The following is a 27,717-nucleotide window of genomic DNA, read 5'->3' as shown; positions in this document are numbered from 1 at the left end:
TGTGTGTGCGCATTCGTGTACCTTGGAGATGTCGTTGATGAGATCCTGGTACTTGTTGCCAGTGGTGACGAGGCCAGCCTGCTCCAGGGTTCGGAGATTGCGGAGGATCTTCCTCTTCTTCTGCTCTAGAGGCAGCTGTCTGTCCTCCAGCACTGCCTGGCTGCTCTTCAGCCCCTCTGGGGCCTGGGCGTCCTGCACTGCACGCAGCTCCACCACCTTAGCATGCTCACGCTCCTGGACCACAGCACAAGTAGGAAGAGAGACAGACGAAGACAGACAGGAAAGTTAGCATGACTGCTCTTTTCCACTCCTGCATGGCACAAAGGGCATAGCATGGAAATCAAACCACTTTAATAGAGATGTATCTGAGGTGTGGGGTGCTGGGCTGGTTTAGGGGTCATGGTTATGCTGTCACCTGGAGGCCAGAGGCTGGGGTCTCCAGGGTCTCTGGGAGAGTGTCTCCTGGCTGGATCCTGATTACATCCATTATCAGCTTCTTAGTTCTGACAGAGACAGACAGAGAGAAAGAGAAAACATCACCCAGGTTGCATCACATCCACTATTCTCTATGTAGTGCAATACTTTTGACAACAGCCCCAGGCCATGATCAAAAGTAATGCACACTATATAAGGAATAGGATGCGTTTTGGGACACACTACGTATGAAACCTTATCATACACAGATAATATACTGTACAGGCCAGGGCACTGACTAGGTTTCAATATTTTACAGGTATTTTACAAATGCTCCATCCCGAGAATAAGCCACTTTTCTCCCGGGTAACCTGGTATTTCCCGCCAAAACTGGAAGTGTCATTCAAAAGCATTATAAAGTATATAAATAGGTCTATAGAGGCCCATAGATGTACATTACATGACCAAAAGAATGCTTGTCGAACATCTCATTCCAAAATCACTGCCATTAATATGGAGTTGGTCCCCCCATTGCTGCTATAACAGCCTCCACTTTTCAGGGAAGGCTTTCCACTCATATAAACTCAGCAAAAAAAGAAACGTCCCTTTTTCAGGACCCTGGCTTTCAAAAATAATTAGGGTTTAAACACTGTTTTCCATGCTTGTTCAATGAACAATAAACAATTAATGAACATGCACCTGTGGAATGGTAGTTAAGACACTAACAGCTTACAGACGGTAGGCAATTAAGGTCACAGTTATGAAAACTTAGAACACTAAAGATGCCTTTCTACTGACTCTGAAAATCACCAAAAGAAAGATGCCCAGGGTCCCTGCTCATCTGCGTGAACGTGACTTAGGCATGTTGCAAGGAGGAATGAGGACTGCAGATGTGGCCAGGGAAATACATTGCAGTGTCCGTACTGTGAGACGCCTAAGACGGCGCTACAGGGAGACAGGAAGGACAGCTGATCGTCCTCGCAGCGGCACACCACATGTAACAACACCTGCACAGGGTCGGTACATCCGAACATCACACCTGCGGGACAGGTACAGGAAGGCAACAACAACTGCCTGAGTTACACCAGGAACGTCCTCACCAGACATCACCGGCAACAACGTCTCCTTTGTGCACAAACCCACCATTGCTGGACCAGACAGGACTGGCAAAAAGTGCTCTTCACAAATTAGTTGCGGTTTTGTCTCACTAGGGGTGATGGTCGGATTTGCGTTTATCGTCGAAGGAATGAGCGTTACACAGAGGCCTGTACTCTGGAGCGGGATTGATTTGGAGGTGGAGGGTCTGTCATGGTCTGGGGCGGTGTATCACAGCATCCTCAGACTGTCTCCAATAACAACAAGCTCAATCTCAACGCTGTGCATTCCAGGAAAGACATCCTCCTCCCTCATGTGGTACCCTTCCTGCAGGCTCATCCTGACATGACCCGCCAGCATGACAATGCCACCAGCCATACTGCTCGTTCTGTGCGTGTTTTCTTGCAAGACAGGAATGTCGGTGTTCTGCCATGGCCAGTGAAGAGCCCGGATCTCAATCCCATTGAGCACATCTGGGACCTGTTGGATCGGAGGGTGAGGGCTAGGGCCATTCCCCCCAGAAATGTCCTGGAACTTGCAGGTGCCTTGGTGGAAGAGTGGGGTAACATCTCACAGCAAGAACTGGCAAATCTGGTGCTGTCCATGAGGAGGAAATGCACTGCAGTACTTAATGCAGCTGGTGGCCACACCAGATACTGACTGCTAATCAGTTAGTGAATCTTGTTATGTTCATACAAATATTTACACATGTTAAGTAGGCTGAAAATAAATGCAATTGACAGTGAGAGGACTTTTCTTTTTTACTTTTGTATATATATAAGTGTAGCTAGTTAAATACTCTCCTGGGTAAATAAATGAAACTAGCTCCAGCAGGCTAATCTTCCTGAGTGTGAACAGTATTACCATATTGTATTATATGGACTGGAATTACACACATCGTTTAAACCATGATAAAGCAGGGTGACAACATGCGATTCTGGTGCAGCACAGAATCGTAGGCTAGCAAATTTGAATATAATATGGCCTATTTGTATAATTAGTAGGCTGACTCATATTACACCTTTCATAATATTCCCCTTATTGTTATTAGCCTACCTCCCATTTCTCTATTGTTGCTTCATTCCTTCCTCACTTTCAACAGCCCGGTTGGAGTTTGCCAAAAGGCACCTAAAGACTCAGACAATGAGAAACCAGATTCTCTAGTCTGATGAAACCAAGATTGAACTCTTTGGCCTGAATGCCAAGCGTCACGTCTGGAGGAAACCTGGCACCATCCCTACAGTGAAGCATGGTGGTGGCAGCATCATGCTGTGAGAATCTTTTCTAAGTGGCAGTTACTGGCAGACTAGTCAGGATCGAGGGAAAGATGAACGGAGCAAAGTACATAGATTTCCTTGATGATAACCTGCTCCAGAGTGCTCAGGACCTCAGAGTGGGGCAAGATTCACCTTCCAACAGGCCAACGACCGTAAGCACACAGCCAAGACAACACAGGAGTGGCTTTGGGACAAGTCTCTGAATTTTATTTTGTGGCCCTGCCAGAGCCCAGACTTGAACATCTCTGGAGAGACCTGAAAATAGCTGTGCAGCGACTCTCCCCATCCATACTAACAGAGCTTGAGAGGGTCTGCAGAGAAGAATAGGACAAACTCTAAATACAGGTGTGCCAAGCTTGTAGCGTCATACCCAAGAAGACTCGAGGCTGTAATCACTGCCAAAGGTGCTTCAACAAAGTACTGATTAAAGGGTCTGAATACTTATGTAAATGTGATATTTCACTTTTATTTTAATACATTTGCAAAAATTTCTAAAAACCTGTTTTTGCTTTGTCATTATGGTGTATTGTGTGTAGATTGATGAGGGGAAAAAACAATTGAATCCATTGTAGATTAAGGATGTAACGTAACAGAATGTGGAAAAAGTGAAGGGGTCTGAATACTTTCAAAATGCACTGTATAGGGCTATAGATCTAGAACAGGATAATCTATTTTGGATAGATAAGCGTTGATGATTCATCATGCAGAGGACGTAGAGAAGCCAAATGTATACATTGCATATAATTTAACAGTTCCATATCACGGCATGCTGTTCATATAAATCATTTATTATAATTTACCGGTTTCTCGCAGTTATTCATCCCGGGAAAATGGAGTGGTTTTGGGCAATAAATCCCAGAAAATCTCAGTAACCGGGTTCCAGCCCTTCAACCCTAGCACTGACTGGGTGATTGTGTACAATATGTGAGGTTAATGTAATTTTAACAAAACAGTGTAGCTCAAAATTGGCCTCTTACTGGCTAGCTGTTACAGTACGTGACTGCTGTTTTTCAAAGTCTCGTTGATTTGGTTTGAAAATAATTGGCAGTGTGTTGAGCTCTGGCCTCTCGGTTCTGGGGGAGAGGAAACATTTAGCTGTGTTAACACACAAACGCGTTACTGTCCCACTGACCCTGCAGTTGGACGTGACGCCACTCAGTCACACTTCCCATTTCCTGCCCCGGTGCATGCTGGTCCGACACTGGCCAGGACCACATTGACACACAGAGAGACTGAGACACAACAGAGCCCTAACATGGCTTCTCACCTCAACTACTGTAGGTCAGATGAACAGAGCTGCCATGTATAGTATCATAGGTAGAGAGCCAGGCGTTTTTCTTGACCACATGATCAGTTGTGACTGGCTGGATTGGTGTTCATGTCACAGGAAACATGATGAGCACAGTCACATCAGCAGAACAGAAACCATATTTTAAACACACAGCCTTTTCCTCAAAGAAGCATAATACATTATCTAAAATGAGCAGGTCCATGGGCAAGATAACCCTGGCCACTAAACCTCTTCCTGGCAGGATAGGAAGTGATAGTGGAGCAGGAAAGAGCACAGAGCTGTCACTGAGCGATAGCCACTGTGGTTATTTATGTATGTACCTACTGGAACGTCTTGTGAAAAGTTGTGGTCATACCACACCCTAGGTGCTGGGCTAATGAAACTTGAAAAGCACAGAAAGGCTGGCACACGGAATATGCTCATACTTACCACCTTTATTGACAACATTTCGATCCACAAGGATCTTTGTCAGGTCACGACGTTGTCAATAAAAGTGGTAATTGGGAGCATATTCAGTGTGCCAGCCTTTCTGTTATTTTCAAACCAACTGGAACATCAAACACATTTAAACTGTTTCTTCTGGCTTCTTTTGCTCGCTCAGTACAAAACCTCTCACTGTGCAGTTCTCCCATGTGTGTTTAACTTTATGGGGATTTTATTGGGCTTCCGTAATGAAGAATAAATAATGGGTAGATTGTTCATAGCAACATATGTCTTAAATGGAACCCTATTTCCCATGTTTTAGTGGAATAGGGTGCCATTTGGGACGATCCAGTGTCTTACTTCATCATCAGGCCTTTCGTGTCCTTGTCATCGCCTTCCAGCAGCTCAAACTTGTTAGTGAGGCTGAGGGAGATCTGAGTCTTTGCCAGCTGACTCAGGGTGCTCTCCTTGTTGGGATTGTTAGGATCCACCACCCCTTCACCTGGAGAACAGAGAAATATATGTTTAGCTATCCTTGCAGGCTGGTTCCTGGTATAAGAACTAATGTGTACTTTTGTCAGTCCTAGTGGAGAAGGGCATACTGTATACTCATTCTGAGACTGTGGGTCGAAGCGTTACATGATTCCCACAGAAGTTTGTGTAACAAACTCTTATTTTATAATTAAGATTCAGCCCTGTACTGTAAATGGATCTCAGTGTTGTAAATTACAGTACCAGTCAAGTTTGGACAAACCTAGTGTCTTTATTTTTTACCATTTTCTACATTGTAAAATAACAGTGAAGACATCAAAACTATGAAATAACACACAAAATCATGTAGTAAAAATATATATATATTAAAAAAAGAGTAAAACAAATCAAAATATATTTTAGATTCTTCAAAGTAGCCACCTTTTGCCTTGACAGATTTGCACACTCTTTTGCATTCTCTCAACCAGCTTCACCTGGAATGCTTTTCCAACAGTATTGAAGGAGTACCAACATATACCGAGCACTTGTTGGCTGCTTTTCCTTCTCTCTATGGTCCAACTCATCCCAAACCACCTCAATTGGGTTGAGGTCAGGTCATCTGATGCAGCACTCCATCACTCTCCTTCTTGGTCGAATAGCCCTGACACAGCCTGGAGGTGTGTTAGGTCATTGTTCTGTTGAAAAACAAATGATAGTCCCACAAAGCGCAAACCAGATAGGATGGCGTATCGCTGCAGAATGCTTTGGTAGCCATGCTGGTTAAGTGCGCATAGAATTCTAAATAAAATCACTGACAGTGTCACCAGCAAAGCACCATCACACCTCTTCCATATTTCACGGTGGGAACTACACATGCAGAGATAATCCGTTCACCTACTCTGCGTCTCACATAGACATGGCGGTTGGAACGAAAAATCTCAAATTTGGCCTCATCAGATTTCCACCGTTCTAATGTCCATTGCTTGTGTTTCTTGGCCAAAGCAAGTCTCTTCTTATTATTGGTGTCCTTTAGTAGTGGTTTGTTTGCAGAAATTCGACCATGAAGGCCTGATTCACGCAGTCTTCTCTGAACAGTTGAGATGTGTCTGTTACTTGGACTCTGAAGCATTTATTTGGGCTGCATTTTCTGAGCCTGGTAACTCTAATGAACTTATCCTCTGCAGCAGAAGTAACTCTGGGTCTTCCTTTCCTGTGGCGGTCCTCATGAGAGCCAGTTTCATCATAGCGCTTGACGGTTCTTGAAGCAACTTTACAGGTTCTTGACATTTTCTGGATTGAGTGACCTTCATGTCTTAAAGTAATGATAGTCCCATAGGGCGATGCACAGGTTCTTGACATTTTCTGGATTGAGTGACCTTCATGTCTTAAAGTAATGATAGTCCCATAGGGCGGTGCACAATTGGCCCAACGTCGTCCAGGTTAGGGGTAGACCGTCATTGTAAAATAAGAATTTGTTCTTAACTGACTTGCCTAGTTAAATAAAGGTTAAATAAATAAAAAATAGACTGTCGTTTGTCTTTGCTTATTTAAGCTGTTCTTGCCATAATACAGACTTGGTCTTTTACCAAATTGGGCTATCTTCTGTATACCATCCCTACCTTGTCACAACACAACTGATTGTTCAAGAGCATTAAGAAGGAAAGAAATTCCACAAATGAACTTTTAACAAGGACACATGTTAATTAAAATGCATTCCAGGTGACTATCTCATAAAGCTGCTTGAGAGAATGAGTGTGAGTGTGCAAAGCTGTCATCAAGGCAAAGGGTGGCTACTTTGAAGAATCTGAAATACAAAATATATTTTGATTTGTTTCACACTTTTTGGGTTACTACATGATTCCATATACATTATTTCATAGCTTTGATGTCTTCACTAATATTCTACAATGTAGAAATGAAGAAAAACCCTGGAATGAGTAGGTGTGTCCAAACTTTTGACTGGTACTGTATAACGTTGGGTGTCTGGGAGGCAGGGATGAAGGTGAACTGAGGGGTGTAGGAGGTATAGTGTGGGCGGTGTAGGAAGCAGGGTGAGGGGTGTAGGAAGCAGGGTGAGGGGTGTAGGAAGCAGGGTAAGGGGTGTAGGAATCAGGGTATAGGAAGCAGGGTGAGGGGTGTAGGAGCAGGGTGAGGGTGTAGGGGTGTCTGTGATACCCAGCAGTGCCTCCACGTCAGGCATGTCTCCTAGGTCCTGCAACAGCTCATGCAGCAGGTCGTTGTGGTCGGGGGAGATTGCTTCCAGGTGCTCCAACACTAGCTAGGACACACACAAAGAACACCACACAGGTGCATTATGTCAGACACACACTCCTCCAAGACTAGGCCTCTCCAGCCCACACTGTATGTATGCTGTGTGTGATAACAGTTTGATGTTGACCCTGTCTTTATAGACAGGGCAACACACACACAGACACGCAGTAATAAACAGAGAATACTATTTACTGTTAAGTCTCAATACATGAACGAGATACATCCCCTAGGAGGATGAGATGAATGGAGGAAAGGACAGATGGATGACCCCCTCTTAGACCCCCTCCTAGCACAGCTCTGCAGTACTACCAAGCTCAGCCCTCTCTTCCTCTTTACATGGAGATTGATAATGACAGGACGTACATTGCCTTCCTATGGCATTGGACACAGCTGTGCTAGGAGGGGGTCATCCATCCATCCATCCCTTCCTCCATTCATCTCATCCTCCTTGGGGATGTATTTCGTTCATGTATTAAGACTTTACTGTAAAATATAGTATTCTCTGTTTATTACTGCGCACACGCGTGTGTGCGTGCGGTGTGTGTGTGTGTCAAAGTTGCAGTAAGGAAATCCTAAACTCTGTAACTGCAAGATAAAAGCTGAGCATGTCTGTCAGTGGGGTATGATGCACGTCATGTCCATTGTTGTGCTTGTAATCCATGTGGGTGAGGTGAGCAGAGAGTGAAACTAACAACACCAAAAAGGATGTCAACATCTGAGACATTTGGCTATGAGAACCTCTGATGTCCTCCTTTATGTCCTCCCTGTCACCATCACCCCTTTCATTCATACCCAGGAGATGGAGAGGAGAGGGAGACTAGAAGAGAGGGGGAAGGAAAAGGAGAGAGATGGGAAGAGGGAGACTAGAGGAGAGCGGGAAGGAAAAGGAGAGAGATGGGAAGAGGGAGACTAAAAGAGTGGGAAGGAAAAGGAGGGAGAGAGATGGGAAGAGGGAGACTAGAGGAGAGTGGGAAGGAAAAGGAGAGAGAGAGATGGGAAGAGGGAGACTAGAGGAGAGTGGGAAGGTAAAGGAGAGATGGGAAGAGGGAGACTAGAAGAGAGTGGGAAGGAAAATGAGAGAGATGGGAAGAGGGAGACTAGAAGAGAGTGGGAAGGTAAAGGAGAGATGGGAAGAGGGAGACTAGGAGAGTGGGAAGGAAAAGGAGAGAGATGGGAAGAGGGAGACTAGAAGAGAGTGGGAAAGAAAAGGATAGAGAGAGATGGGAAGAGGGAGACTAGAGGAGAGTGGGAAGGAAAAGGAGAGAGAGAGATGGGAAGAGGGAGACTAGAGGAGAGTGGGAAGGAAAAGGAGAGAGATGGGAAGAGGGAGACTAGAGGAGAGTGGGAAGGAAAAGGAGAGAGATGGGAAGAGGGAGACTAGAAGAGAGTGGGAAGGAAAAGGAGAGAGAGAGATGGGAAGAGGGAAGGAAAAGGAGAGAGAGAGAGATGGGAAGATGGAGACTAGAAGAGAGTGGGAAGGTAAAGGAGAGAGGAAGATGGGAAGAGGGAGACTAGAGGAGAGTGGGAAGGAAAAGGAGAGAGAGATGGGAAGAGGGAGACTAGAAGAGAGGGGGAAGAAAAGGAGAGAGAGTCCAAGATCTTGTCCCAAATGGCACTTTATTCCCTATATAGGGCACTACCTTTAACCAGGGCCCATAGCGCTCTGGCCAAATGTAGTGCACTGTAAAGGGAATATGGTGTCATTTGGAATGCACAGATAGTCTGGGTTTACCGAATGTGTGTTGATGACCTCATCTATAGAGATGTAGATGACAGGCTTGCACAGAGTCACCATGTCAGAGTACTCATCCACGTTAAACTTCTCCTCCGGCTCAGGGACGTCACACGCCGCCTGGAAAAACACCCTGAAAGACGGGATCAAAGCATTGTTGGTTTTTTACCTCACCAGCAGGAAGATTACTGGACAAATGGGTAGTAGTAAAATCATTAATAATTTATGAAGATACAAAAGTATGTGAAATCGACTATTTTAGCCACACCCGTTGCTGACAGGTGTATAAAATCGAGCACACAGCCATGCAATCTCCATAGACAAACATTGGCAGTAGAATGGCATATCGAAGAGCTCAGTGACTTTCAACGTGACACCGTCATAGGATGCCACCTTTTCAATTTCTGCCCTGCTCAACTGTAAGTTCTGTTATTGTGAAGTTGAAACGTCTAGGAACAACAACGGCTCAGCCGTGAAGTGGTAGGCCATTCAAGCTCACAGAACTGCACCACCGAGTGCTGAAGTGTGTAAAAATGGTCTGTCCTCGGTTGCAACACTCACTACCAAGTTCCAAACGGCCTCTGGAAGCAACGTCAGCAAAATAACTGTTCGTCGGTAGCTTCATGAAATGGGTTTCCATGGCCGAGCAGCCAAACACGCCTAAGAACACCATGTGCAATGCCTAGCGTCGGCTGGAGTGGTGTAAATCTCACCGCCATTTGACTCTGGAGCAGTGGAAATGCGTTCTCTGGAGTGATGAATCACGGTTCACCATCTGGCAGTCCGACAGACAAATCTGGGTTTGGCTGATGCCAGGAAAACACTACCTGCCCCGAATGCATAGTGCCAACTGTAAAGTTTGGTGGAGGAGGAATAATGGTCTGGGGCTGTTTTTCATGATTCAGGCTCCTTTAATACCAGTGAAGGGAAATCTTAACGCTACAGCATACAATGGCATTCGAGTCAATTCTGTGCTTCCAACTTTGTGGCAACAGTTTGGGGAAGGCCCTTTCCTGTTTCAGCATGGCAATGCCCCAGTGCACAGAGTGAGGTCCATACAGAAATGGTTTGTCGAGATCAGTGTGGAAGAACTTGACTGGCCTACACAGAGCCCTGACCTCAACTCCATCGAATTGAACCCCAACTGTGAGCCAGGCCTAATCGCCCAACATCAGTGCCCGTCCTCACTAATGCTCTTGTGAATAAATGGAAGCAAGTCCCCGCAGCAATGTTCAAACATCTAGTGGAAATCCTTCCCAGAAGAGTGGAGGCTGTTATAGCAGCAAAGGGGGGACCAACTCCATATTAATGCTTATGATTTTGGAAGGAGACTCTTCGACAAGCAGGTGTCCACATACTATTGGTCATGTAGTGTATTATCAAAGATTTCTGATACCTAGCCAATAAACAAAAACATTAAGGCCATTTTCACATACAGTGCTGCATGAAAGTATGTGAACACCTTGTGCAATTACAGATTTATTACGTTTTTAGCATGAAATTTTAATTTAAAATCAGAACAATTCATTTTGATCTGACATAACAGGTTTATATTTACCAATACCATATGTTAGTGTAGATGAAATCATGTGTGTAGTAGAAAAACTAAATAAAAAATTGGTGCTGGTGCAAAAATAAGTGAACCCCAAGTTGCATTGGTTAAATCAATTAGGTAAATAGCATCAGGTGGGTAAATAATCGGGTAAGCGTGGTGGTGGGAATGTCATGATCTGGGGCTGCTTTTCCTCCTCTGGACCTGGATGATCCACATCATTAAGGGAACCATGAATTCTGAGGTGTACCAGGAGATTCTTCAACAGAACGTCAGGCCATCAGTCAAAATGGGTCTTCCACAAGACAACGTACCAAATCGTTCAAACAAATCTACCAAACAATGGCACCGGAGAAAGAAAATGTGTTTTTTGGATTGGCCAAGTCAAAGTCCAGACCTGAATTCAATTGAGATGCTGTGGCTGGACCTGAAGCGGGCAGTTCATGCCAGACACCCCTCAAACCTCACTCAATTAGCTGAGTTCTGTAAGGAGGAGTGGGCAAAAATCCCTCGAAACAGATGTCAGAGACTGATTACTGGCTATAGGAGACATTTACTCCAAGTTATCACTGCTAATGGAGGTGCCACAAGCTATTGACTGAAGGGGTTCACATTTTTGCACACATCAAAGTTTTTGTTAAATAAAGAAAATATATCATTTGTTTGTGTCTGTCATTTACTTGGAATGTATTTATTTACGAATTGGAGTTTAGATAAGGATTTTATGTTTATTTTAATATTTTATAGCAAAAGAATGACCAGCCCTGTAGGATTCACATACTTTCAAGCAGCACGGTATGTAGAGACTAGCATGGTGTTGAAGATACTGAGTGAGGTTGAAAAGTGGCAGAATTTCCCTTTAAAGACAAAACATATCCTGTTGAATTAGGGTTTAGTCTTTGCTTTTTTAATAGTGGCTGGAGTTCGAACTGATTTCCAGTAAAGATAAGTCAATGCTGTAGGAGGTCGGGGCAGAGAATTCAGGGAACATAACCCTTTGTCCCTTTCTCGCTCTGTGTGTGTGTGTGGAGTATTGAGTTTTAGTGAAGACCCATTTCCCACACCTTCTTCCTTGCTGACACTGCACTTTCACACAAAGACACTTCCTCTTTCTCCTGACTCACCTCTGCTCCCATGTCAACTTAACCCTGCCCTGACCTCCAAATCGTTTATGGGTAAAGCCCGCTCTTTTTCTTATCTCATCCCCTTCTGCTTTATTAGATGGCACATTTCTCTATACATGGCAGTCTCAGGAGCAGTTCTACTCGGAGTGAATGTAACATTTAAAAACATGGTGACAGTTTTAGTCCTACAGAGGTCTGCTAGCCAACAGCTCTTTTGGGGTAGCGGTTCTGTTTGTCCACGAGCGTCGGCCTGAGCCAGGAACTACAGAGGTTCACACATCTTTCCATAATAAGGATTGGATGCACAGCTTGGAGATGAGGGAATTTATAGATCAAATAAATATCGATAAAGTGCCGCAGTAAACAGTCTGCGCAGCACATAGCGCAGACAAAGGCCAACCCTTGTGAATAAGCACTTCTTTTTTTATCTCGGAACGGGCCTGCAGATAGAAAACTACAACTCCCAGACCCATCTTAACTGAACCTCAGCCAAGAGGCTTGGGAGTTGTAGTTATTTACTCTCACCTGAACTTCTGGTAGGTCTGGGAGATGTAGTTGTTCATGGGGGTCATGTGGGCATTCTCTCCCTCGAACAGCTTGTTGGCGGCGGCGTGCTGCAGCATCTTTGCCACGGAGCCCAGGTTGCGACGCTGGTCAGAGTGGAGCTGACCTCCGGCTGACATGTCTATGATGTCGAAGCCGTCTGGAGCCACTATGGCTGGGTTCATGTAGCGGTAGTACAGCAGGTTCCCTACAATCTGACAGCCGACACACACACAGTTAAACATAGCTTCATGGTGTCAAAGACCTGTATTAATCAGTACAAACTGAAGTTGCTGAATATTTGCATGGGGAGTACAGTGTCAGGGAACACTAAAGGAACTTGATATTACCAAACCAATAACAGCAACATGAACGAAAGGTGTATGAATGGCAAAGGAGAAGACATTCATGAGATGTAATACTTAAGCCTTGTACCTTCAACAACTCATCCTCTGTAGCATCTGGGAACTTTTCATGAAGTGAATTTTTCAGGACCTTTGCAACGTACCTCATGCCATAGCTACATGCACAACAACAAAATACATGGACAAGATGTGAAACCAGCATGCATTAAAAATACACAACATGCGCAAATGATGGGGCGCATCAACATAAAATGCAGGGGACCATGACCATTTCAGAAAATGAGGGCTGTATTTTGGTCTGTTGTATAAAATAACACTGTGATGCCCCCCTGTGGAGTATACTAAGCACTGCAGAGTGGGGATTCAACAGTTGTCTAAACCAGTAGCTATGTAACATGGATGGGTTGTAACCCTCTGGCCTCTCTAAGCACTGTTTTGTCTACCCTTCCACTAACACACCACTGGGGTTGCCTCCCAAATGGAACACTATGCCCTTTGTAGTTCACGACTTTTGACCAGGGCAGGAAAGGAAAAAGGACGCATTTTTGAATAATTCCAACCAGGCCTTAGACTTACGGGATGTTGTCCAGTGACAACACGATGGAGTTGAGCACTTTGTCTGTGGCTGTCCGCAGCGCCCGACTGGAGGACTCCAGCTTGGCACGTACTTCCTCGTGTGACATGGCCTGGTCCGGGGTCACCTCGTAAGGCAGTTTACTGAGAGAGGTAGGACAACATTGAGGTAAGTGTATGTTTGTGTGAGTGTACGCATGTTGTCTGTGTGTGTGTGTGTGTGTGTGTGTGTGTGAGAGTGTGTGTGTAGTGGTGGGAAAAGTATGCAATTTTCATACTTGAGTAAAAGTTTAGATACCTTAATAGAAAGTTACTCAAGTAAAAGTCACCCAGTAAAATACTACTTGAGTAAAAGTCTAAAAGTATTTGGTTTAAAATATACTTCAGTATCAAAAGTAAATTGCATTATTAAAATATACTTAAGTATCAAAAGTAAAAGTATAAATCATTTAAAATTCCTTACATTCAGCAAAGTGGACCGACCATGCTCTTGTTTTTTTTAAATGTATGGATAGCCAGGGACACCCTCCAACACTCGTGTTCAACCACGTGTTCTCTTGATAAGTGTGTGAATTTCACAACTTTCTTGTTCTGCTAAGCAGTACTTTGGGTTGTCAGGGAAAATGTGTGGAGTAAAAAATTGTCAAAAATTGTAGTGAAGTAAAAGTTGGCAAAAATATAAATAGTAAAGTACAGATACCCCAAAAAACAACTACAGTAGTACTTTAAAGTATTTTTCCACCACGGTCTGTGTGTGTGCCCCACCTGGCCTCTCCAGTGTTGGTCTCCAGCTGGTTGACCCAAGCCTTGTACACTTCCACAGGGTTGGTGTTGATGCCCAGGCCCTTGTCCTCGATGATCTCCTTGACCACAGGTGCCAACAGCTGCCTCAGCGTGTTGTGACCACGGGCTCCACGGTTGAAGCTCACCACCATCTTGATGACCGTGGGGTTTCCAGTCACAATGTCCTGGATCTGATCCACCTTGGACCTGAGGGAGAGCAAGAGAGACATTTTATCATGCAACCATATTATTCCTTTATATTCAGGAAACATCAGACAACTTATATATAATACTGTATATGATTGGAGAGGATCCTTGAGTTATGAAGTAGGAGGGAACGTGGATTACTGTCTGTTGCACTCAACAGTGATTCTGTACATCGTTGCCTTATCATGAGTGCAAAGAAATAATGGCACCCAGGCTAGACCATCTGTAGTAACTGTATAAGGGAGGTGTACGATTTGGGACAGGTAAAAGTTCCACTCACTTGATCTCCTCCTCCAGTGCGGTCTTGAAGAGTTTGAGCAGCAGGTACTCCTCTCTCTGGTTGGAGGCATAGTTATACAGGGTGAAGATCACTGTGTCCATGAACTTAGTAGACTTGTTCTGGGGCATCTGGAAGATTAACTTGGCCAGGTATGAAGGGTTGGTCTGTGGAGAGGAGATGAGATCGAGGTAAAAGAGTGAGTGAGTGAGTGTGTGCGCGTGTCTTAGTGTGTTCTGTGTTTCGAACTCACCTGCAGCAGGTAGAAGAGGTGCTGGTAAGCCTCTAGTTTCTTCCTCTTGTCTTTGCTCAGTGCCTTGATGCCCTGCCTGTCCCCTGCAGCCAGCTCTTCTTTACTCTTCTTCACCGTCAGCTTCTTACTATGGGAAACCACATCCTGGGAAGATGGACAGTAGGCAGCATGAAAAAAGCCCTGCTCACCTATCCAGTTGTGTTGATCAGTGATAACTTTAAGAAAGACAGGGAAGAGGAATGCATTATTCAAGTATCTGAGCAGGCCTATGACTATTGTAGACTAAGCGCTATCTCCAGAAACAGTTGTTATCAGCAGCTTAAGGGGAATGGCTCTGGGAACTGTAGCAGGACTGTTGTATATAAGCATCGTTTCTCAGTTGTGTTGAAAAGCATTGTTTTGTCAGTCATGTTCCCTCTGTGTGTAAAACGTCACCTGTAGGGTGATCCTGTTCTTGACCAGCAGGCCAATCTTAATGTCCATCAGGTTGAGGTCTTTCTCCATCTGCTGATTGGAGCGAATCTTAGTGACCACTTCCTCCCTAAGCCGTGTCACTTCCTGTTCTTCCAGTAGGTCCAGGCTGCTCTGCTCCAGCAGGTGAACAAACTTACGCACCACCGACAGAGGAGGGTCCTGAGCCCCGGCTACAGGGCAGACACACAAAGAGAAAGACGGACACAGACAGACATAAAAACATTAAAAAGATAAACAAATTAACATTGCAATTGTATCGGAGAGGTTCAGGTAGTTCCTTCTCTGTCTGAAACTGTGACTTCTTTAAAAATGTGTGACGTATTACATGTCTGAACTCACTGAGTGTTCTGTAGTCGTCTCTGGCTTTGTTAGCCTTGAGGAAAGCCTGGATCTTCACTATGTCTTTCTCCTGAACATACAAACAAGACAGAAGGGAATCAAGCTTCAGCAAATATCACTGATGAATAATATGATATGATATGAATACATTACATAACTCCTCATTTGTAATGTAGGTGCTTTGTTACTCACATGGTCTTTGAAATACTGCAGTCTTTGAGAGTATTTACTTTTGGCTCGCCACATTTTAACAAACGACTGAAGCTGGACCAGGAGGAATACAACAATGTCAGCAACGGATAACTGTTTTAATTTGAGATGAGTCCCCTGAAAATTGACACTTGCTTTCTCACCATTTCAAACTAATGTTCTCTTTCCAATAAGGCTCACAGCCCCAAAACTCATTACCTTGACGACAGTCCCCACGTTGCTTTGTAGCACATTCATTCTGTCTTTGTACATCTTCCTCTGTTTATAGCCCTTCCAGGAGGCCTATATATAAACATGAGGAAATCAAACCCAGAACCAGCTCTGTCCATGTGTGTTTACAGTATTTGTGAGTAAACTAAAAAAGCGGTACGTGAATATTAACTGTAGATATTACATTTGTGTTTGACTTCATAAACCGGTCGGTGTAGAACATGACACAGTATAGTACCTGTAGTCGGACCACGTGTGGTTCTTGTTGTCGTAGGAAATCCAGTCTCTCGGCGTGAGCTCTCCTCACCAGGTAACCTCTAACCCGAGCCTGTAGCTGAGTTACCAGGGTCTCGTTGGCCAACCATAACTGCTCCCTGTTATACTCCGCTGTCACACCTCCAACCACACTCTGACCAGGGGACACACACATGAATACTCTCCTCACCAGGTAACCTCTAACCCGAGCCTGTAGCTGAGTTACTAGGGCCTAGCTGTTATACTCCGCTGTCACACTTCCAACCACACTCTGACCAGGGGACACACACATGAATACTCTCCTCACCAGGTAACCTCTAACCCGAGCCTGTAGCTGAGTTACTAGGGCCTCGTTGGCCAACCATAACTGCTCCCTGTTATACTCCACTGTCACACTTCCAACCACACTCTGACCAGAACACACACACATGAATACTCTCCTCACCAGGTAACCTCTAACCCAAGCCTGTAGCTGAGTTACTAGGGCCTCGTTGGCCAACCATAACTGCTCCCTGTTATACTCCGCTGTCACACTTCCAACCACACTCTGACCAGGGGACACATACATGAATACTCTTCCAGTGTCGTTATGCATTATACATGACTTATAACATGCTACGTGGTTGATGGTGAAGTGTAATTTAGTATGAGAATGTTATTTGTAAATTGTCCCAACATTTTAAGTAACATATTTTCATCAATTCTAATGTAGAAAGGTATTTCTCCAACATACAAGCAGGTGTGTATGTACCTGTATTTCCTCTCTGCGGAGCTGTGTGCTGTTGTGTGTGAAGTCCTCTGGCTCCTCCCAGGTCCCCTCTCTGTTCTCCAGGTTGTAGTAGTAGTCATAACCTCCCTTGATCTGGTGTTTCACCCACACACTGTCACTGCTGCCTGCTATAGGAAACAACATGTCATACACTTCGAGAGGAATCCTGAATAGGGATGAATCCTAACCTGAGACCATCCTAATCTCCAGCATTTGACGTCACACGTTAAGACAAGTTGGGAGGATAATGTATTGAATTGTGTGAGAGAAAGTGTCTTGACGAGAGAACAAACATCCATAAATGCTTCTTTAGTCTATTACAGCGTAGGTGTACAAATGAGTAATAAACTGATTTATAAAGCAGATTGTATGCCAGGTTACCAGTAGTAACGTTGAGGTCCTGGCGCTGGCCCAGCTGTGTCTGGTAGGTGTCTGCACACTCAGACAGAACCCCTCTCAGCCCTGGCAGGGGTGATTGGAGGGCCTGCAGGGTCATTTGGGAGTCTCCCGCTGCCACCTCCCTGTTGATGTCTGCCACTGCTCCAGCCACTGCCACAGATGAAACACACAAAGGAACAGTTATGACATTTTACATTTTGGTAATTTATCAGACACTCATATCCAGTGGCTGGAGTTAAGACATTTGAATGGTGAAGAACTTCTAAGATATTATTTGTTGATGGTTTAGAGCATGTGGTTGTGAGTGGGCATGGTGGGCCTACATGTCAGAGCCTCCTCTTCATCTTGGTTGGCTGTGTGTATGCCTTCTTGGATCTGATTGAGCCACAGCACAGCAGACTCATCCCCTGAGCTCTGGAGTCACAGACACATACGGAGTCAATCTCTGCTTTTCAGAGTGGTAGACCACACAAACAAAAACAAACAATGCAATGCCAAATTCTAGCTTGAGATGTTCACATATAATTAGAACTTTGCTGTAATTTTAGCGCTCGAGTTAGGACCACAAATCTCAAGTTAGGATTGAGCCCTAACTGAATGTTCTTTTTCCAAACACTATCCAAGACAGCACATGTACAGTTGGCATTCCAAAGCAACAGCTAAATACATCATACCTGGGTTCAAATACAAAATCATTTGAAATAGTTTGAGCACTTCAGGCCAAATGGACAGGGTCTTTCTATTGGTTTATTAAGCCAGGCAAGCTCAAACAGGCACAGATAAATTATTTGTAAAGATTGTTCAAGTATTTGAAGCCCAGGTATGAAGCATATTAACAGCTAGGAAAACAGCACCAGCATGAACAAGAAGCTCTACCATTTCCTCTGTGTCCAGAGGTAAGACCTGATGGAAAATGTTAAAACACAGATTGTTATTTAGTGGCCAAAACATCTTCAGCTCGGTCCACAACATTGGTCATGGGGGCTCAAACACCACCTAAAATAGCAGAAAAACCTCACTGAACGTTTATTCTCCCTAACCACAAAAAAAGGCAGGAAGGAAGGAAGGAAGTCAAGGGAAAACATGCCCCTTTGGTTTCTGCCATGAAGTGGACCTGAGAATTACCCACTGACCGTACAGTATCTGAATAGCTTTAGGACATGCAGTCAATATTGTTACTGTAACATTAGGCTAGTCATTTTTTATTAGTCAAGAAGATCTTCAGTCACAGAAACTTGCACAATAAACCCATAACATTGAAACAGCCAAAGGTCTTCCTGAGAATGGCATAATAGAACACTAAGGGGGAAAACCAAAGTGAGAAATGAACAAACTGTAAACTATTAGGGTGTTGCAACGAATGTCTCCTCCCACTACAACGAATCAGCAAATAGCTGCTGATAAAGAGAACAGGAATTCAGTTTCAGGCCTGGACATGAAAAAAAAACACACACAAAATGCATACAGCCTGATGGTTCCGTGTTAACACTATCGGAGTGTGGACAGTACAGTAGCCTGTCTGACCATGTGAACCAGCAGTCTGGATGGCCAGTTGATCCTGCTAGTGGTTGATGCTGCTAGTGGACAACTAGACTATAGCAGGTCTACTGAAGAACCAGAGGACTGAGTTGGAATAATAACGTGGAGGAGATAGGAGAAAGACATGGCAAACCTACTATCTGGGATACTCTTCTGTCTGTTGGTAGGACTCTCTCTCCAGGACAATGGTAAGTCACTTTCTTTTTACATGTCTCATTAGGATTTTATAGAACCTCTAAGAACCTTAACCTTTGGAATTTCATATTACATTTGGTACTTTTTATCTACTTGGTAAAGCTGTTTATTGTCAGTTCTTTAGGCTGGGTTGAACAGGTCCATTTCCCCTCAAACAGGAAAACAAGACATGTTTTGTCTAACCAAATGTTATGCCAGAAAGTCTTCAGCTTGACAACATACACACGGAGATTCACTCTTCCCCCAGTACACTGTCACATTTGGTCACGTGTATGATGAAGTCTAAATCATCATAGATGTTTTAAAAATAATTTTCAGATAACTTACTTTAAAACAACATTCCCATTTTATACTGTGTTTCATGACTATGTATGCAAAGTATAAAACCTCTCATGTGAATTAAAATCTATGGAAATATTCTTCCCCCTATTTTACCACAAACAGAGAAGAAACTCAAGACAAAAAGAACGGTCCCAGATGTGTTGAAACCAAAGACGTTCAAAGGCAGGGAATACCAGTCCAACTGTACAGCTGAGACAGGGCCCCCCAGCCTGGTCCCTCTGTCCCCTGGGCTGGATGTGAGGCTGGAGGACCCTGCAGCAGCCTACACCACGGGGCTCCTCAGCACCAGGCTCATCCCCTCAGCCTATCTCCTGGCCATGGCAGTGGGCATCCCCTCTAACGCTTTCATCCTGGCCTTCCTGAGGCTCCGGGCCAGGTCCTACTCCATGGCTGTCCTCTACCTGAGCCTGGCCATCTCAGACCTGCTCCTCCTGCTCTCCCTGGCCCTCCGCATCCACTACCACCTCAACGGAAACAACTGGGTGTTCGGTGAGGTTGCCTGTCGCATCGTCACCGCCTGTTTCTACTGCAACGTCTACTGCTCTGCCCACACCATCGCGTGCATCAGCCTCAAGCGCTACCTGGCCGTGGTGAGGCCCTTCCTCTACAGTCGGCTGCCCAAGAAGGCCTGGACGCTGGGGGCAAGCCTGGGCATGTGGGGCCTGTTTGGAGCAGCTGTGGTACCAGAGCTCCTGGTGAGGCAGAGCTTCTTGCTGCCCCGTATGGGCCTCATCACCTGCCATGACATACTGCCCCTGGAGGAGGATTCCCATGCCCTGCTGGTGCCCTACAGGCTGACACTGGTCTGCTTAGGGTTCCTTGTGCCATTTGTGACCTGTGCCTGGACCCATGTGGCGGTGGTGTGGCACCTGGGTCGCTCAGGCCTCGACTGGACACCCTTCATCAGGGTCAGTACACTGGTCTTCCTCATCTTCACTGTGTGTTTCGCTCCCAGTGGCGTCCTCCATATTGCCCACTATGTGAGGCTGTCCACCACTGGAGAGGACGGGATGTATGTTTACACCAGCGCTGCAGTGTGTCTGTGCTGTTTCCACAGCTGTCTGGACCCATTCCTGTGTGTGCTCATGTCCAGGACAACCACCTCCAGACTACGCTTTGCTTCGCTCAGAAGGACACCTCAGAGACTTGCTGTTCCGGTGTAGAGACTCTCTGTGTGTGTGTGTGTGTGTGTGTGTGTGTGTGTGAGAGAAAGAAGGCCGATTTAAAGCAATGCTATTAGAGTGATAGACTGTTTTAAAACTCTGCAGCAGCTGAAAAAAAATAATAATTTACAATTAAAAAACAAGGTGACCCTCAAAAGCCAGATGGAGTTGGGTAAATTAGACACGCATTCGGTCTTTATATTACTGTGGTATAGGTTATGCTGCAGCAAACGCAGGCCTACCTGTCACAAGAAAGAAAAAAATAGTGACCATAATGAGATGATAGGTCTACATGCATTGTGTACTGCACTCCATACTGAGATGGGTCTGTCCCCACCCTAAGAGTTGATTCATCATGTAGAGGTTGTAGTGAAGCCAGATGTAGACATTGCATACAATTTAACAGTTCCATTTCAGACTATGCTATTCATATAAATATTTTATTATAATTTACCGGTTTCTCGCAGTTATTTATCCTGGGAAAAGAGTGGTTTTGGGTGGGAAATCCCGGTAAATGGGTTCCGCCATTCTTATGACTGACTGCATTTCACACTACTTCTGGATGATAATTGGACTGTAAAGCTTGTATGAATGTCCTGCTTAATATAATGTTTGTGTCATCACAGAAATGGCACTTTGGCTAGCTTTGGTACAGTCTATGTCAATCAGTGTTAATATTCTAGTTAATAACCTCTACAGGATCGGTATCCCTATACTGGGATGGTTGTTGCTAACGTGCACTAACGTGACTAGAATGACATTGTAAGCAACAGCCAACTTTCCAGGACATACAGTGCCTTGCAGAAGTATTCATCCCCTTGGCGTTTTTCCTATTTTGTTGCATTACAACCTGCAATTTAAATGGATTTTTATTTTTTTTATTTGGATTTCATGTAATGGGCATAAACAAAATACTCCAAATTACAAAAGTGAAATGAAAAAAATAACTGGTTTCAAAAATTCACAAAAAAATGAAAATTGGTGTGTGCATATGTATTCACCCCCTTTGCCATGAATCCCCTAAATAAGATCTGGTGCAAAGAATTACCTTCAGAAGTCACGTAATTAGTTAAATAAAGTCCACCCGTGTGCTTTGCAAGTGTAAATTCTATCAGCATATCGATTGCGCAACCAGGGCTGGCAAAACCCTAGATCATTGCTATTCTAACTTCCGTGACACATATAAGGCCCTCCCCTGCCCTCCATTCGGAAAAGCTGACCACGACTCCATTTTGTTGTTTCCAACCTATAGACAGAAACTAAAACAGGAAGCTCCCGCGCTCAGGTCTGTTCAACGCTGGTCTGACCAATCGGATTCCACGCTTCAAGATCGCTTCGATCACGTGGACTGGGAAATGTTCCGCATTGATGAATACGCTGATTCGGTGTGCGGGTTTATTAGCAAGTGCATCGGCGATGTCGTACCCACAGCTTCTATTAAAACATTCCCAAACCAGAAACTGTGGATTGATTGCAGCATTCGCACAAAACTGAAAGCGTGAACCACTGCTTTTAACCAGGGCAAGGTGACCGGAAACATGACCGAATACAAACAGTGTAGCTATTCCATCCGCAAGGCAATCAAACAAGCTAAGCGTTAGTATAGAGACAAAGTAGAGTCGCAATTCAACGGCTCAGACATGAGAGGTATGTGGCAGGGTCTACAGTCAATCACGGACTATAAAAGGAAAACCAGCCCCGTCGCGGACCAGGATGTCTTGCGCCCAGACAGACTAAACAACTTCTTTGCTTGCATTGAGGACAATACAGTGACACTGACACGGCCTGCTACCAAAACCTGTGGGCTCTCCTTCATGCAGCCGACGTGAGCAAAACATTTAAACGTGTCAACCCTTGCAAGGCTGCAGGCCCAGACGGCATCCCCAGCCGCGTCCTCAGAGCATGCGCAGACCAGCTGGCTGGTGCGTTTACGGACATATTCAATTCAAATCTTATCCCAGTCTGCTGTCCCCACATGCTTCAAGAGGGCCACAATTGTTCCTGTTCCCAAGAAAGCTAAGGTAACTGAGCTAAATAACTACTGCCCTGTAGCACTCACTTCCGTCATCATGAAGTGCTTTGAGAGACTAGTCAAGGACCATATCACCTAGGTAGGGTCCTGACACCCTAGACCCACTCCAATTTGCTTACCGCCCCAATAGGTCCAAAGACGGCGCAATTGCAAATCACACTGCACACTGCCCTAACCCATCTGGACAAGAGGAATACCTATGTGAGAATGCTGTTCATTGACTGCAGCTCAGCATTTAACACCATAGTACCCTCCAAACGTGTCATCAAGCTTGAGACCCTGGGTCTCAACCCCACCCTGTGCAACTGGGTCCTGGACTTGACGGGCCGCCCCCAGGTGGTGAGGGTAGGTAACAACATCTCCACCCCACTGATCCACAACACTGGGGCCCCACAAGGGTTCTCAGCCCTGTCCTGTACTCCCTGTTCACCCACGACTGCGTGGGCACGCACGCCTCCAACTGAAGTTTGCAGACAACACTACAGTGGTAGGCTTGATTAACAACAACAACGAGACGGCCTACAGGGAGGAGGTGAGGGCCCTCGGAGTGTGGTGTCAGGAAAATGACCTCACACAACGTCAACAAAACAAAAGGAGATGATCGTGGACCTCAGGAAACAGCAGAGGGAGCAGCCCCCCTATCCACATTGACGGGACAGTAGTGGAGAGGGTAGAAAGTTAAGTTCCTCTGCATACACATCACAGACAAACTGAAATGGTCCAACCACACAGACAGGGTGGTGAAGAAGGCGCAGCAGCGCCAGTGACAACTTCAAAATAATACCCTTTCAGTACACATGAAGTGTATTCATGTAGGCCTATTCCCATACATTCATTTGTTAATGAATATTTAAAATGGTCCATATTGATAGAAGGAGCAGGGTTTAGATAAAGGTGAGGGCTGGTTCATACCTGTGCTCCAGACAGACCTGTTACAGCATGCTCCCATTAATCAGTGACCATCTCATTCATGTCTCCGGCCCTCCCTCTTATTAAGTCTAGGTTACAGATCTAGTGTGCGTCCCAAATGGCACCATATTCCCTATATAGTGTGCTACTTTTGACCAGAGCACTGGGCACAGAGCACAAGTAACGCACTATATAGTGAATAGGGCAACCTAGATCTGTAAGATCTGATCAACAGCTGTGATCCCGAGCCTCTGAGTAACACTCTGTCCATGAAATGTATGAAGAGGGAATTGAGGGAATATACACAGAGTGTACTAAACATTAGGAACACCTTCCTAATATTGATTTGCACCTCCCCTGTTGCTCTCAGAAAAGCCTCAATAGGCCTTATGTACATTCCATGATCAAACGTTCTAAACACACTTCCTATCGGTTTGGCAATTTCCGGTCAGTCTAGTTGTTATCAACGATATAACGTTACTACCACTATGTCTAGATGAGTGTGATGGAAGACTGAAGTGAGAATGAATAACAATAAACATAGTAGTGTCTAGTCTTCTTAACTAGGGGCTCATTTAACTATACAGGAATACATTGTGTTCCAGTAACAAAACTACCAAACACTGCATCAACAGATCTTTACCAAATAACCTGTTAAGTGGGCAATTCTAAATTGGGATTGGGACCCATCCTTAATATCTATCTACTGATAAGATTAAACGTTGACACTGTCTCCAACACATTTTGACCATGATGACAGTGTCTCACAGGAGATGTTTAACAAGGTCCACAGTAGCTATTTATAACCTTTCCCTGCTCTCATGCTGTGCGGCTTTTCACTCTTCCTCATGGACCTGTGGCAGGCAGCCCTCACGGTGATCTCCCCTGTCAATGTATCTTTGTTAGATACGGAGTAGAAGAAATGAATAACAATTATTTTTAGCTAGCAAGCATAACTTAACCAAGCTAACGAAAATACACACATTCTCAGGTAGATTCTGTCAAAGTTACATCATTTTACAAAGTAACTAGCTAGCTACAGTTAATAGTTAAATTAGCTAGCTAATGATTGTAGCTAGCTAACGTTATATCTGTCACTGACTTGGTACTCACCTTCATAGTTGTCTATGTAGCTTCCTATATACATCTTGAACCCCTTTTCATTCTTGCTAGCTGGAGTCTCGGAGGCTGATGTAACAATTTGATGAACAATATTAATTTGAGGCAAGTCCTGAAGACACCTAGTAAAAACCTGCGACATAGTGGTAGTAACGTTATATCGTTGATAACAACTAGACTGACCGGAAATTGCCAAACCGATAAGTGTGTTTAGAACGTGCATAAGGACCAATCATCGGGCATGGATTCTATAAGGTGTTGAAAGCATTCCACAGAGATGCTGGCCCATGACTCCAATACTTCCCACAGTTGTGTCAAGTCAAGTTGGCTGGGTGTCCTTTGGGTGGTGGACCATTCTTGATACACACGTAAAACTGTTGAGTGAAAAACCCAGCAGCATTGCAGTTCTTGACATACAAACCGGTAAGCCTGGCAACTACTCCCATACCCCATTCATCAAAAGGTACTTAAATCTTTTGTCTTGCCCATTCACCCTCTGAGTGGCACACATACACAATCCATGTTTTGTACACTCAGTGTAGGATCTCATAATGGCTGGCAGTACAATACCTTGCAGATGATTAGCTTGGTGTTCTGCAGGACGTCGTGGTAGTGTTTGGCTGTGGCTGGGTTGACTCCCTGCAGTTTGGCCGTGGGCAGGAGCAGGGCAGAGAGGGTCTGGTTAGGGTCATCAGAGCTCAGTGCCTCATTGATCTCAGATATAGCAATAATACCTAGAGGGGGAATGAGACAGACAGCACATGTAGTGAGCTTGACAGTCAGGGTTAGAGTTGGACAGTCAGGGTTAGAGTTGAACTGCACCAAGCAACAGGTGAACAACCATAATGACACTGAACACAGTACTACTTCATGTACATTTCAGATTTATAGTGTGTGGATTTATTTATTGGAGACCGCAGACTATTCTACCAGCCGTAGTGAAATGGTTGGACTTAGCACCCTATCCCCTATGGGCCCTGGTCTAAATAGGGAATAGGGTTGCATTTGGGATGCAGAGGTTAAGAGGATGTGACCTACGCTCGTGTTCCTCGTGGACCTGCAGATTGACTGTGTCGATGGTCTTCTGAACATCATTCCAGGTGAGGAACTCCAGGCCGCGGGACAGACTGTCGGCTCTGAGGCTGATCAGAGTGTCTGCGTACCTGAGAGACAGAGGGAGAGGGGGATGGAGAGTGGTAGAGGGGAAAAGAGGAAGAGGAGAGAGTGGGAGGGGAAAGGAGGAGAGAGAGGGGGAGGCCAAGGGAGGTTACATATTCGGCAGACAGACAATTCTAGGTGTTATCTGTGTGCATCTGTGGTGAGCTGTGGAGAGTTTCCTCATGAGGGACATGGTTGTGGGGTTACCTGTGATATGACAGACAGTTGTGGTGTTAGCTACCTGTGCAGGTTGTGGTGTTAGCTACCTGTGCAGGTTGTGATGGTGGTCCTGGTGTTAGCTACCTGTGCAGGTTGTGATGGCGTTGGTGGTGTTAGCTGACTGCATGTTGTGATGGCGTTGGTGGTGTTAGCTGACTGTGCTGGTTGTGATGGCGGTGTTGGTGGTGTTAGCTGACTGTGCTGGTTGTGATGGTGGTGTTAGCTGCCTGTGCAGGTTGTGATGGCGTTGGTGGTGTTAGCTGACTGCATGTTGTGATGGCGTTGGTGGTGTTAGCTGACTGTGCTGGTTGTGATGGCGGTGTTAGCTACCTGTGCATGTTGTGATGGCGGTGTTGGTTGTGTTAGCTACCTGTGCATGTTGTGATGGCGGTGTTGGTGGTGTTAGCAACCTGTGCATGTTGTGATGGCGGTGTTGGTGGTGTTAGCTACCTGTGCAGGTTGTGATGGCGGTGTTGGTGGTGTTAGCTACCTGTGCAGGTTGTGATGGCGGTGTTGGTGGTGTTAGCTACCTGTGCAGGTTGTGATGGCGGTGTTAGCTACCTGTGCATGTTGTGATGGCGGTGTTGGTGGTGTTAGCTACCTGTGCAGGTTGTGATGGTGGTGTTAGCTGACTGTGCAGGTTGTGATGGTGGTGTTGGTGGTGTTAGCCGACTGTGCTGGTTGTGATGGCGGTGTTGGTGGTGTTAGCTACCTGTGCAGGTTGTGATGGCGGTGTTGGTGGTGTTAGCTACCTGTGCATGTTGTGATGGCGGTGTTGGTGGTGTTAGCTACCTGTGCAGGTTGTGATGGTGGTGTTAGCTGACTGTGCTGGTTGTGATGGCGGTGTTGGTGGTGTTAGCTACCTGTGCAGGTTGTATTGGCGGTGTTAGCTACCTGTGCAGGTTGTGATGGCGGTGTTGGTGGTGTTAGCTACCTGTGCATGTTGTGCTGGTTGTGTTGGTGGTGTTAGCTGCCTGTGCAGGTTGTGCTGGTTGTGTTGGTGGTGTTAGCTGCCTGTGCAGATTGTGATGGCGTTGGTGGTGTTAGCTGCCTGTGCAGGTTGTGATGGCGTTGGTGGTGTTAGCTGCCTGTGCAGGTTGTGATGGTGGTGTTGGTGGTGTTAGCTACCTGTGCAAGTTGTGATGGTGGTGTTGGTGGTGTTAGCTACCTGTGATGGTGGTGTTGGTGGTGTTAGCTACCTGTGCAGGTTGTGATGGTGGTGTTAGCTACCTGTTCAGGTTGTGATGGTGTTGGTGGTGTTAGCTACCTGTGCAGGTTGTGATGGTGTTGGTGGTGTTAGCTACCTGTGCAGGTTGTGATGGTGTTGGTGGTGTTAGCTACCTGTGCAGGTTGTGATGGTGTTGGTGGTGTTAGCTACCTGTGCAGGTTGTGATGGTGGTGTTGGTGGTGTTAGCTACCTGTGCAGGTTCTGATGGTGGTGTTGGTGGTGTTAGCTGCCTGTGCAGGTGCATGGTGTTGCTGGTGCATGTGTGATGGTGTTGGTGGTGTTAGCTACCTGTGCATGTTGTGATGGCGGTGTTGGTGGTGTTAGCTACCTGTGCAGGTTGTGATGGCGGTGTTGGTGGTGTTAGCTACCTGTGCAGGTTGTGATGGCGGTGTTGGTGGTGTTAGCTACCTGTGCAGGTTGTGATGGCGGTGTTGGTGGTGTTAGCTACCTGTGCATGTTGTGATGGCGGTGTTGGTGGTGTTAGCTACCTGTGCATGTTGTGATGG

General features: G+C 45.4%; 2 protein-coding genes across 9 annotated transcripts in view; one reads left to right on the top strand and one right to left on the bottom strand.

Annotated features, from left to right (window-relative positions):
• The window catches only part of LOC115140172 (ras GTPase-activating-like protein IQGAP1), an 85,319-nt gene that overhangs the window by 3,667 nt on the left and 53,935 nt on the right, over window positions 1-27,717 (bottom strand). For 3 of the 7 annotated variants that reach the window (XM_029678346.2, XM_029678349.2, XM_029678350.2), the window contains 22 exons: window positions 25,645-25,769; window positions 25,177-25,340; window positions 18,184-18,210; window positions 17,631-17,721; window positions 17,290-17,457; window positions 16,891-17,036; window positions 16,123-16,293; window positions 15,873-15,956; window positions 15,657-15,728; window positions 15,465-15,534; window positions 15,087-15,295; window positions 14,652-14,795; window positions 14,402-14,565; window positions 13,897-14,121; window positions 13,135-13,275; window positions 12,629-12,713; window positions 12,176-12,408; window positions 8,975-9,107; window positions 7,147-7,249; window positions 4,861-5,002; window positions 416-503; window positions 22-234 (listed from right to left, as the gene is read on the bottom strand). In XM_029678346.2, coding sequence (XP_029534206.1) covers window positions 22-234; window positions 416-503; window positions 4,861-5,002; window positions 7,147-7,249; window positions 8,975-9,107; window positions 12,176-12,408; window positions 12,629-12,713; window positions 13,135-13,275; window positions 13,897-14,121; window positions 14,402-14,565; window positions 14,652-14,795; window positions 15,087-15,295; window positions 15,465-15,534; window positions 15,657-15,728; window positions 15,873-15,956; window positions 16,123-16,293; window positions 16,891-17,036; window positions 17,290-17,457; window positions 17,631-17,721; window positions 18,184-18,210; window positions 25,177-25,340; window positions 25,645-25,769 — 2,998 coding nt within the window. The remainder of the gene's footprint in view (window positions 1-21; window positions 235-415; window positions 504-4,860; window positions 5,003-7,146; window positions 7,250-8,974; window positions 9,108-12,175; window positions 12,409-12,628; window positions 12,714-13,134; window positions 13,276-13,896; window positions 14,122-14,401; window positions 14,566-14,651; window positions 14,796-15,086; window positions 15,296-15,464; window positions 15,535-15,656; window positions 15,729-15,872; window positions 15,957-16,122; window positions 16,294-16,890; window positions 17,037-17,289; window positions 17,458-17,630; window positions 17,722-18,183; window positions 18,211-25,176; window positions 25,341-25,644; window positions 25,770-27,717) is intronic. The other 4 variants (XM_029678348.2, XM_065026713.1, XM_029678347.2 and 1 more) reach the window with 3 other exon arrangements.
• On the top strand, window positions 18,601-20,995 carry LOC115140174 (proteinase-activated receptor 3-like). 2 transcript variants are annotated; one of them, XM_029678353.2, is made up of 3 exons: window positions 18,601-19,034; window positions 19,486-20,291; window positions 20,441-20,995. In XM_029678353.2, exons 1-3 carry the CDS (start codon window positions 18,971-18,973, stop codon window positions 20,621-20,623), a joined length of 1,053 nt encoding a protein of 350 aa, XP_029534213.2. In that variant the 5' UTR covers window positions 18,601-18,970; the 3' UTR covers window positions 20,624-20,995. The 2 variants fall into 2 exon arrangements, with proteins under 2 accessions (XP_029534213.2, XP_029534212.1); XM_029678352.2 differs by having other exon boundaries at window positions 18,607-19,034; window positions 19,486-20,638.

The sequence above is a fragment of the Oncorhynchus nerka genome, linkage group LG13 (genome assembly GCF_034236695.1).
Source record: "Oncorhynchus nerka isolate Pitt River linkage group LG13, Oner_Uvic_2.0, whole genome shotgun sequence".
Lineage (NCBI taxonomy): Eukaryota > Metazoa > Chordata > Actinopteri > Salmoniformes > Salmonidae > Oncorhynchus > Oncorhynchus nerka.
The sequence above is the reverse complement of the archived record's forward strand: the minus strand, read 5'-3'. Positions and strand labels throughout refer to the sequence as shown.